General features: G+C 38.5%; 1 protein-coding gene across 7 annotated transcripts in view; it reads left to right on the top strand.

Annotated features, from left to right (window-relative positions):
- The window catches only part of UMAD1 (UBAP1-MVB12-associated (UMA) domain containing 1), a 147,590-nt gene extending 135,749 nt beyond the window's left edge, over positions 1-11,841 (top strand). For all 7 annotated transcript variants that reach the window (XM_045005222.1, XM_045005221.1, XM_045005216.1 and 4 more), the window contains one exon: positions 10,156-11,841. In XM_045005222.1, coding sequence (XP_044861157.1) covers positions 10,156-10,413 — 258 coding nt within the window. In that variant the 3' untranslated portion in view covers positions 10,414-11,841. The remainder of the gene's footprint in view (positions 1-10,155) is intronic.
- Positions 11,842-12,335: the final 494 nt, after the last annotated feature.

Raw genomic sequence — 12,335 nt, 5'->3', positions numbered from 1 at the left:
TTTTAAATTGTCTAAATAATTGAAAATGAAATAGAAATCAAATTAACTGCTACGTGTCTTAGGCATCTAACATTTCAGGCCTCTCATTTTGTCCAACAAACGGATCAGGCCTTCTTTCATATTTAATATATCTAAATTGAGGAGGGCCAAATCAGTGGCAGAACTGGAAATAGAACCCAAATCTCTTGACTCAACTAAGCCACAATTCCTCTTATTTGAAGAATGTTTGATTGATCATATGCCTATTCCCTCTTTGTACACCCTGGTGTTCAGACGTCAACACCAAGTAGAGGTTTTAGTCTAACTCCAAAGGTTATTCAGTCCAAATATATGTGAAAGAAATGTTGTTTGAGGTACAATAGAATTTGCTTGGTGGAATATTGAAGACTTGTGTGTGCTGGTCATTCTCTTCCAATTCCCTTTATGTTGCCACTTGCTGCACCTTTTCTCCCAGCACACACACATACTTGGTGTTGCATCTCTCCCTTTCTATGACACCACTCGTTCACACTCCTCCTTGCATAGTCATATACAGGTAAGAGGCAAACTTTTTTGCATTTTAATTCAGAGTAATTTAAATTGTGGTTCTAATATATAGTGACTAAAAACAGTAACATGGGAAGATTCCATAACAGATTTGCTGAGTTTACAAATGAAATGTTTCTTCAAACTTGCTGAATCTTCATATGGGCAATTATGCACAACAGAGAAAGGACCCAGTTTAGCTCTGATTCCAGCTTGAGTGTACAAGATTGGTAGATAAAAGGAAAGCATCTTTTTTTATTTTTAAAATGAGCACATATGGTATAGAATCAGTGAGACTCACTAAACATGGAATCCTGTAATGTTATGGATTTACATAGTGGCATTATGATATTTTCTGTCTTATTATCTGTCGATTTTCTAATGGTTTCTAACATTGTGTAAGTTTTTTGGACTGCTGCTGCACATTGAGTGGATGTTTGCAGAGAACTATCCACAATAACTCCAAGATCTTTCTTAATTTAGACACCATCATTTTTGTATGTATAGTTGGGATTATGTTTTCCAATGTGCATTACTTTGCATTTATCAGCATTGGATTTCATCTGCTATTTTGTTGCCCAGTTACCCAGTTTTGTGAGAGCTCTTCGTAACTCTTTGAAGTCTGCTTTGGACTTAACTATTTTGAGGAATTTTGTATTGTGTGCAAACTTTGCCAGCTCAGCCTTTTCCAGGTCATTTATGAATGTGTCAAATAGCACAGGTCCCAATAGAGATCTCTGGGGGACCCAGATATTTACCTCTGTCCACAGTGAAAGCTGACCTTTTATTCCTACCGTTTGTCTCCTATCTTTTAGCCACTTACTGATCCATAAGAGGATCTTCCCCCATAATTGTTTACTTTTCTTACAAGCCTTTGGTGAGGGACCTTGTCAGAGGTTTTCTGAAAGTCCAAGTACACTGTATCAACTGGATCACTCTCGTCCATATGCTTCTTGACACTCAGAGAATTCTAATAGATGGTGAGGCATTGTTTCCCTTTACAAAAGGCCTGTTGACTCTTCCCCAACATATCATGTTCATCTATGTGTCTGATAATTCTGTTCTTTACTGTAGTTTCAACCAGTTTGCCTGGTACTGAAGTTAGGCTCTCTGGTCTGTAATTGCCAGGGTCGCTTTTGGAGCCTTTTTAAAAAAATAAAAAATAAAAAAAATCATAGGACATTAGTCATCCTCCAGTCATCTGGTACAGAGCCTGATTTAAGAGAGAGGTTACATACCACAGTTAATAGTTCAGTAATTTCATATTTGAGTTCCTTCAAAACTCCTGGGCAAATACCATCAGGTCCTGGTGACTTATTACTGTTTAATTTAGCAATTTGTTTGAAAACCTCTTCTAATAACACCTCAGTCTGGGACAGTTCCTCAGATTTGTCACCTAAAAGGAATGGTTCAGATGTGGGAATCTCCCTCACATCCTCTTCAGTGAAGACCAATGCAAAGAATTAATTTAGCTTCGTCACAATGGCCCTGTCTTCCTTGAGTGCTCCTTTTGCATCTCGATCATCAAGTGGCCCCACTGATTGTTTAGCAAGCTTCCTGCTTCTGATATACTTTAAAAAAATGTTGCTGTTAATTTTTGTGTCTTTTGCTAGTTGCTCTTCTAATTCTTTTTTGGCCTGCCTAATTTTACTTTTACATTTGACTTGCCAGAGTTTATGTTCCTTTCTGTTTTCCTCAGTAGGATTTGACTTCCAATTTTTAAAAGGTAACTTTCTGTTTCTAACCACCTCTTTTACTCTGTTGTTTAGCCATGTTGGCATCTTTTTGGTCCTCTTACTTTTTTTTTTTTAATTTGAGGTATACATATAATTTGAGCTTGCATTATGATGTTTTTTAAGTTTCCATGCAGCTTGTAGGCATTTCACTCTTGTGACTGTTCCTTTTAATTTCCATTTAACTAGCTTCCTCATTTTTTAAATGAAATGCTACTGTGGTGGGTTTCTCTGGTTTACCTCCTATTTCCCTCTCCACCCCCAAGGATGTTAAATTTAATTACATTATGGATGGTCGCTATTACTGGGCAGTTCAGCTATATTCAGCTCTTTGACCAGATTCTGTGTGCCATTTAGGACTAAATCAAGAATGATCTCTCCCCTTGTGGGTTTCACGATTAGTTGCTCTAAGAAGCAGTCGTTAATGGTGTCTAGAAATTTTATCTCTGCATTCTATCCTGAGCTGACATGTTTCCAGTCAATATCGGGATAGTTTAAATCCCCCATTATTATTGGGTTTTCTAATTTGTATCCACTCTAATCTCCCTGAACATTTCACAGTAACTGTCATTATCCTGATCAGGTGGGCAGTAGTATAGTCCTACTGCTATACTCTTATTATTCAAGCATAGAATGTCTATCCATAGAGATTCTGTGGCAGGTACTGTTTGTTTCATGTGAGATTTATATTTGACTCTATTCTTTCTGTAACATAGTCGTGCTTCCTCACCAGCATGACCTACTCTGTCATTCCTTTATATTTGGTACTCTAGTATTAGTGTCCCATTGATTATTATCATTCCACCAAGTTTCTGTGATACATATTATATCAATATCCTCATTTAACAGTAGGCACTCAAGGTTCACCCATCTTAGTATTTAGACTTCTTGCATTTGTATACAAGCACTTATTAAATTTTTCAATATTTATTTGTGTCTGCCTGTATGTGATGTAGTTAAATGGGACTCTCATTCGTTTGTTTCTCTTCAGGTCCTGCCCTATACTTTATCAGCTTCTGTCCTCTCCTCTTTACCAGGCTATATCCCCTTTTAATAAATCCTTCCCTAAGGGATGTGTCTGTCCTAACTGTGTGCTCCTCTGCACAATCTGCTTTCCCCCAGCCCTTAGTTTAAAAACTCCTCTACTACCTTTTTAATTTTAATCTGATTCTGTTTTGGTTTAGGAGGAGGAGCCCCTCCTTCCTCTGTAGGCTCCTCCTTTTCCTAAAGGTTCCCTAGTTCCTAATAAACCTAAATTCCTCCTCTGAACTCATTTGTCTCATCTATGCATTGACACTGCAGTTCTGCCTGTGGAACTAGGGTGACCAGATGTCCTGATTTTATAGGGACAATCCCGATTTTTGGGTCTTTTTCTTATATAGGCTTCTATTACCCCCCCCCCACCCCCGTCCCAATTTTTCACACTTGCTGTCTGTTCACCCTATGTGGAACTGGCCCTGCACGTGGAACTGAAAACATTTCAGAGAATGCTATCATGGAGGTCCTGGACTTTAGCCTCTTACCTAGCAGCCTAAATTTGGTCTTCAGGACCTCTCTCCTATCTTTCTGTATGTCAGTGGCAACTGGCTCTTCCTCAGCCCTACACATAAGTCCATCTAGATGTCTTGAGAGGTCCGCAACCTTTGCACCCATTCGGCAATTCACGATGCGGTTCTCCCAGTCATCACAAACCCAGCTATCTGTATTTCTAATAATCAAATCCCCCATTACTATTACCTGTCTCTTCCTAATAACAAGGGTCCCGTCCCCTAGAGAGGTATCCTTAGTGTGAGAGGATACCATGACAGCATCTGGAAGGAGGATCCCAACTCTGGGATTGTTTGCCTCTGTTCCAGTTTGACGAACACTATTGCAAAACTCCCCAGTTTACTGCTCCTGTTCACTAACTCATGATGGCTAACCATTTTCCATACCTGTATACTGTGTATCTCTTCTTTCCTGTTCAAATGCCATCTATTTTATGCCTTTGATGTTGGAAAAAAATATGTTGGCTCACTGCTGAAGAAAAGGCCCCATTTATGTGAGTTAATTCTGTGTAACCATTTCCTCCTGTAAATTTATTTGATGAAACGTAAATTGTTTGATATTCTGAATGCATTTAATTTATATTGTTTTAGTAGGATGATATGCCACAATATGGCAGTGTTTTCTTTAGGAAATGTCCAGAGTGTATAATTTTAATGCATTGTATTTCAGAAATTGTGTAAACTGGATAAACACATTAGAAGTTTAAATAGAAACCAGTGTGTCTAATATGGGATATCAAATTCTTCAGATTTGCTGCTGTAAATAACGTGGTTGAAGGATGCATGCATGAAAACATAAGCCATTTTATAACTTCAACTTTGATTGTATAATACAAATATTGTAACTGGCTTGGTGATTTTAACAAACTGAAAAAGTGCTCTGTTAGAGAGTCCAGTTCTCTGTTGTGCTGCTGTAGTTGGCATAAAATCTGGGTGTTGAGGGCATTATCCTAGGTGTTACTGTTATTTGTCCAGAGTCTAAGAGAGAGAGGAATGTATTTAATGTTAAAGGACACTGTCAAGGTTCTGGGGCATAAAAATGTTCCTAGCTTTATAATAGTTGTATGTGGAAGATCTTACCTAATCTCTCTTGCATGCATTCTGATGCAACTTCTTTACTGCAGAGGACCATGATTACGTGTACTGGGTACCCCAGACAATATAGAAAAAAAAAATTCTGAAATTGTGAACTATTCAGAGCTGAGACTGGTTTTCCTTATGTGTGTGTACCGTATCTAGTACATAAATGGGAACTAACATAAAACAAATATGCTAAAGAATGGAGTTCCATTTTATACCAGATACCTGGATGTATTCGACCGTACTGAAGGGGTTAAAAAGTGCAAACGTGGGGCTGAATTTTCCAGTTGACTAAGTTCACTTTGTGCTGCTTACACAATGTAAAGTGAATTTACCCTTGTTTGAGAAATCCCCTGGGGACTTCCCCGTGTAGAGATTATTTTCAACTAGTGTAAAGCTGGCAGTGGTGGCTTTATCATGCATTGCCACCACCACCTACACTGGAGCTGGCATAAGGAGAAGACATGTCAGAGGGGGAGAACTAGGATCCATTCCATCTGATTTTCTGCTGGCAGAAGGCGTCATACCAGCAGCACAATGTAAAGAATCCCCCCTGCAGTTTTAAGTGATGCCAGGACCCAGCAGAGTGGAATCAGGGAACAGTGACCAGGTCTCTGTAAGCCCCCTTTTATCCATGGCACCTAACCTTAATTTAGGTGTTGCAGAGAATTGATCCCCCTGAGACTTTTATTTCTCCACAACAACGGGGGGGGAATTCTTTCAGCAAATTAGTGTATTGTCAGGTATCAGAGGGGTAGCCATGTTAGTCTGGATCTGTAAAAGCAGCAAAGAGTCCTGTGGCACCTTATAGACTAACAGACGTATTGGAGCATGAGCTTTCGTGGGTGAATACCCGCTTCGTCGGATGCACGCTGTGTGTTGTGTGACTCTCTCTCTAAACAAACCAGTGAATGTGAACATCTTAAAATAGTAAAAACACATACTTGTTTTCACCGAGGAGACTGTGTTCCAGTGGTACATGCACTGTTCCCATCTCTGGTGTTGGCTCGCATTGTGACATTGGACAAACACTTTACACATCTCTGAGCCTCAATTTACCCATATATAACTTGAGGCTGTCTCTCCATGGCATTGTTGAAGCGAGGGATCAGATTATCCCAGTAACAGGTTTGATGTCCCAGTATTTTTTCTTTCAGCTCCTATCTTTCACATGCTGCTTTGCTCCCAGCTATTCAGAGATATTCTTGCAATTCTGTTTTTACAAGTTAAATAGCATGCATATCTATGTAATACAGAAATACCTGACAAGGTGGATTTGGTGAATGATAATTGTGAGGATTGGAAGTATGGTGAAAATGGGGTTTAAGAGAAAAATACTGCCAATTTATTTTCCTCCTAATCCAACCACTGGTGGAAGTAAATTAACAGTCCTTTTTTATTTTTTTTAAATCTTGCACTAACATTTCCAGTACTACCAATTTGCACCTTTCACAGGCATTACATTTATTACATGGAAGAAGAGGGGATATGTAACCTTTTTTCTGTGTACCACACGCCTGTATTTTTCATCTTCTTTTAAACTAATTTTGGCACATAATGTTCTAATTTGCATTGTAAATTGAATTCATCCACTTTGTGGGAAAATTAGGATGTAAACAGGTGTTCTTAAGAGTGTAGTCTTCCAAACAAACATAGGAGTCTAGGGATTTCTGATTATCATCTAGGCCATAGGATCAGGACAGCAAATGAGGGCTCATTTTTCCCTAGAAAGATGAGAAAAAATGTTATATGAAGACCCCTTATAACCAAACTCTTACAATACCACCTTTTCCTAACCTCCATTTACTGTGCTCTGACTCAGATCTGTGCTTGCCAGAATGAGGCTGATGTAATGCAAGCAGATACCAGCACCTCTAAAAAAGCCCGAATAGGACAGTTATCTGGAGAGATAAAGTGACTGTGATGCTTGTGCAGGGTATAGTTTAAAGGTAAACATGCCTTTTTATTTAGAGGTTAGAAATTAAAGGCACAGATACCTGGTCTTTTATTACTCCTTTTCTAAATTAAACTGAATTGTTAAACTAGTGTGCTTCCTTCTGATAATCAAAGTTCTCAGAAAAGAAAGTGTCTATATAGGCATGATAGTTTTATTTCAGTATGAATTCTTTTATCATGCAGAGCTTGAAAATCCACTTTCCTGTTTGCTCCCGGCAAGTAGGAAGCTTTCCCAGTGAGATGAACTGCTTTATAATCCAAGATTCCTTTTATAAAAATTTTTTTGCTGGCCTTGATAGTTGCAAAGATAACCATCCAAACTTGAATGGAGTATAAACCAGTGCAAGAATGTCTTACTGAGCTTGGAGATATACAGCTCCATTGTCTCAGCTGTTCCTTGCAGCTTTGGAAACCTTCAGCAGAGTTAAAATTGAACATACTATTTTTTTAATTAATTTTCACTGCTGTCACTTAGCTCCTAGAGGCAAAAGTAAAGAAACTGACCAGGACCCTGTCTGTTGCATTCTGTTAATCCTTTTCAAAACTATGAGCAACAGCACAAGCAGGTACTGGAGCTACTCACAAGAATGCAGAACCCAAAAAGGGAGTCTGGGGATGGGATGAAGAATAAAAGAAACATATCCATTGTAGCATCTAGAAAGCAGAGGGGAGAGCTAAGTAGCAGACACACACAAACCCATATTGCAACAGCCAAGGGACTGGGTGAGGGTGGGTTAGACTATCAGAAATCCAACCATAGGCATATTCTGTTGACAGGAGGCTCTCAAATGAGATGTGAGAAGAGAGAGTGAGAATATTCCTTCTTTTCAAGGAGATAGGGCCTTCAGCTTTGACCCTTGAGGCTGGTATGAAAGAGGGAGACCACAACCTAAGTTCAAAGGTAGCCGCCTAGAGTGAATCCCAGCAGCTGGGTGGAAGGTTCTCTTTTCACCTGGGCATTGCCTATGGACAGTGGAACACCATCTTTTGTATCTATTCTGATTACTAAGTTTGTTCATCTGGATATTAGATATCTCGTAAAATTTCCAAACCCAAGGTGAGTGTTCGTATATATTCCGTGATTGTGGATTTTGTGTAGTAGATCCTAAGTTTTAAATGTCTAGCCTTTATCATTGTAAAGAAAGTCTTCCAAATGTAAGTGATGGAGTACGTCCTTCCTTATTCTGAAACAGGTCGTTCTGAGAGGTCAGCATTTCCTTATTAATCTTAGCAGTGTGATGACTCTGAAACCTAATGAATTGTAAATGTTAGTGTTAACTCTTTCACTGCTGACCATTTTAGTAGACAGTTATTAGTGTTTGTTTATCCATCATTACTAGATGAGAGGCATCTATTTGCTATCAGATTGCTTTCAAGACATCTCCAGTCCTGCCCACAAGGGGAAAATGCCATCCCTTCCCATCCCCTTGCCAAAAGACTCAACTGCCTCTTATAATTTCCCTGGAACCAAAAGCCCGAACTATCCCCTGCCAAACAGCCACAACCCTTAGCTTCTCCACAAGAACTATAGTTACGTGCAAATGACACACAAATCTAGCATTGCTCATCTTAGCTTTATGACTCCCTTTAAAGTTAATGGGAGTCATGCATCTAAAAACTTGTCCAACTGTTTGAAAATGTATGTTCACGCTGATCATATAACTTTACATGCCTTCCTTAGTAATAAAAATATTCTTTAGGTTTTTCTATATTTGCATTTACGTGTATATGAGACTGGTTTAAAGGAGTAAACATGGGGCTGGGAATCGAATTTCTGAGTTCTGTTCTATGCCCTTCTATCACTAACTGGATTTGAACAAGGCACTTAACATCTCTCTGTATGTTTGCCCTTCTGTAGAATGGAGGTACAGTAATCACTTAGCTCGCAGAGTTGCTGTGAATTATTAACAAATGTTTGTACAGTGCTTTAAAGCTATAAATAGCAATATAATATTTACCTCCTGTAGAGTATTTTTCATCCATAGATCTCAAAGTGCTTTCCAAAGGAAGGAGGGTTTAGTGTCTCTGTTTTTAATATGGCAAAACTATAGGATAGAGCAGTGGTTCCCAAACATTTTTTTCCACGGATCACTTGAAAATTGCTGAGGGTCTCGGCAGACCACATAATGATCTTTCCAAATGTTGTTTGTACTGTTAGCTAACTATTGTAAAGCGCTAAAAGTGCTATATAAAAAAGCTTAATTAACGTGTTTTGTTCTACAAATAAAAGCACACAACTCGTATTTTAATATCAGTAGTCTTACCATTCTAATGTGACAGATGTGCTCTCTCTCCTCCTCCGCGGTAGCCCCTGAGCTGGGGATGGGGGTCTCTCCTTCTCTCCCCTACCGCGGCACCCCTGAGCTAGGGCTGAGAAGGGGGGGTCTCTTCCTCTTTTCCCCCACCATGGCAGCCCCCAAGCAGGGGCTGGGAAGGAAAGCTGTTTCTCCCCGGCAGCCCCAGCCCTGGAGCTGGAGAAAGCCGCCTCTTTCTCAGGCTGCCGCAGCCCTGCACATCCTAAATTCACCCCACCCCCTCTTCTCACCCCACTTCCCCCTCCCACCTACCCCCTATTCCCCCCAAGGCCACCACCTCACCTTACATGAGCTGCTTCTCCAGGGTCTAGGCACCTAATTAGTAGAGCCATGCCAGCATGGCTCCACTAATTAGGTGGGTGGCCCCTCATTCTCTCATGTGCGGCCACCCAGGTGCAGACCACCTGAAAGGAGCAGTCTGAGGACCATAATTTGAGATAGAGATTGTGATTTATCCAAGGTGTCAGAACAGGTCAGGACTCAAGTCTCCCCTAATCCAGTACCCTATCTAATGGACTATATAATTTGTTTAATCTGCATAGCAGGATTTTGAAGTAAACTGCCCAGATTTTTCTTTTTATCAGTGCTTGCTCCATAATCTGTGATGGTCACATTGTGCAAAAACTGTTAGTGCATGTAACAAGAAAAACAAACAATAACTTTGTGGTCATTACAGGCACACCCAACCAGTTGGGCAATTTCTGTTTTAAATTAGTCTACATTGGTATATTTACCAATCAGTGTTCACAATTGTATAGTAGAATTATGTGGCCAGAAAAACTGCCGTTATTCATTCAGAAAAATCCATTGTTATTACAGCCTTGGCTAAACTAAGCTTGACTCCAGGAATTGCCATGGTATGCATTAAGAATTCAATTGTAGTCTACCCCAACCAAACACCACTACTGCATATTATAAATAGGTCATCATGTTTTCAAGTGTGAAGCTTAAACTTCGTAATTTGTAGTGTCTAAAGTATTGTTCCTTTGTTTTCTTTAGCCAAATACAGAAAAACATTCACATTTGACTGTAGTGGGTGCTGAGGAGGGAAATGAAACAAGTCAACATTTGGAAAGCAATCATTTGATGTCAGAGTTCCTCAATGATGTACCCTTCACCCTAGCACCCAATGTGCTAGCAGTACAGGACATCTCTAATGGCCTTCCAGACCAGTTGCTCTCCTACAACATCAATGATAATTTATCAAGATTTTGGTATGATTTTACACTTGAAAATTCAGTGCTTTGTGATTTGTAATATGTCCTTATCTTTCTGTCCCTTTGAATGTGCACCGTGACAACTTGAAGATAATTACACAAATATTTTGTTTTGTAACTTAACTGCTTAAATGTTTTTGTGGTATGCCATTTATATAACACATGCATAAAAACTAAAATAATTAAAATCTCATACTGTTTTATTCCTTAACATATCATCTTGCATTACACTTAAGTAACTTATCAGAAATACTGAATTTGTTCCTAAAATAGTCAAGCAGAACTATTAGTTTTGTTTAATCCTGAGTAAGAGATCCATCTGTTAATACATTAATTGGTGACTGTCAATAAGTGGACTGTAAATGCACACATTTCATTATTCTTACCTGTGATGTCATGGACTTCTGCAGCATTTGATATTTTACTCTAATGCCACAAATGCAAAGCCTGTTGTGCATATTTCTTTTTAGACTATCTTTTGCTTTTTCCAGGGTTGGAAATGAATGCCGATTGTAAATGAAGTCATGCTATTTTGCATTACAATAGGCAACTGATGCTCCAGTCTCAAATGCTGCGTTTTAAACTTCTGAGGAAAGTTTACAGGTTTAACTTTGTTAGTATGACTGAGTAGATTTTACTATACTCAAAATGAAAAGCTAGTCAGCTTCTCCTTTTTTCCAGTAGACCTTGCTGTTCATCTTACCAGGTCACTTCGGTCTCTCTTTCTCTGTCTTTCTCAAGGGTTTTCTCTCTAACTGCCCTGCATTTGCTGTTTTTTCTCATTGCCACATGTGTTCCTGGTTTATGCATAGATCAGTTTTTCCTTTTTAACCTTTGTGCCCTCTAAAGAAAGAAATCTCAGGATATGTACTTTTAATGGTCATACCCTTGTTTTTTTTTTTAATTGTGGCCCAAAGATACAGATGGCAGTGTTTAACTACTACAAAACATTAAATTGTTCCATACCCAACTAAATACCTAAAAATTCATTTCAAGCCTTGAATATGCATATTTTATTATAGCTAAAACCTAACTAAATTGCTGTTGCCCAGTGAACTGCTCACTGAAGTCTTTTGTGGGTTGTGTGAAGAATTCTCTGTGCCATATGCAAGATTAAATTTGTTTTGACTATCAGGAAAAAAATATATTTACTGTGCCAACTGTAAGTGGGTATTTTCATAAGAAATGTGTGACATAGGATATTTTAAAACATACATACAGATTTTCACATGTGGGTGCTTTTAAGATGTTTGGGATAATAAATACCACAAATGATAGAGAAGCTATGTTGTAATTACATTTTGGTTTGTTAAATGATCATATTTTCTCAGATTTTTTTCTGGAAAACCTATGCATTTCATTAGTTTGTTTGCAGTCTGTATCTGTTAAGTTTATAAATATGCTTTGAGCTACTTGTTTTCAGGGAAAATATCTATTGCACTTAAATAAAAGCTGTGGTTAAATAATATATTAACATGGTGGGTCTTTTTAAACATATAAGAGAATGCCATTATTATCTAATCCTTACATACATAGTACATTACAGTCAGGATTATCCCAACAACAGGGGAGATACTGAATAAGTTTGGATAACCAAGAGAATTTTCAGTGTCACTAATAAATATCAGGGGTATGACTTTTTATTTTTAAAGAAAATGGAGTTTCACATAAGGGACATTATGAATAATCTAGTTTATACTATATTTTCTGTGTTGTGCCCATAGATTCCAGTGGCACATCTGGCACTGATGACACTGTATTCTAAGGTTACCTTTTGTGATCCAAGAAGTGCTAAGATTTTACAGAGAGGGAAAACAGATTTTTAATAAGTTGGTTAGAATCTATTTCTGTGCTGAATCCCTTGGCTAGTGGGGGACATTAATTAAGTTCTGGTTTTCAGTGCTAAACTCAATTCTCATGTTTCTTTTGCATTTAACCTTCAAACGTCTACCTATTTTGAAA

This window comes from Mauremys mutica, chromosome 2 (genome assembly GCF_020497125.1).
Source record: "Mauremys mutica isolate MM-2020 ecotype Southern chromosome 2, ASM2049712v1, whole genome shotgun sequence".
Classification (NCBI taxonomy): Eukaryota; Metazoa; Chordata; order Testudines; family Geoemydidae; genus Mauremys; species Mauremys mutica.
This window is presented reverse-complemented; position numbering and strand designations above follow the sequence as displayed.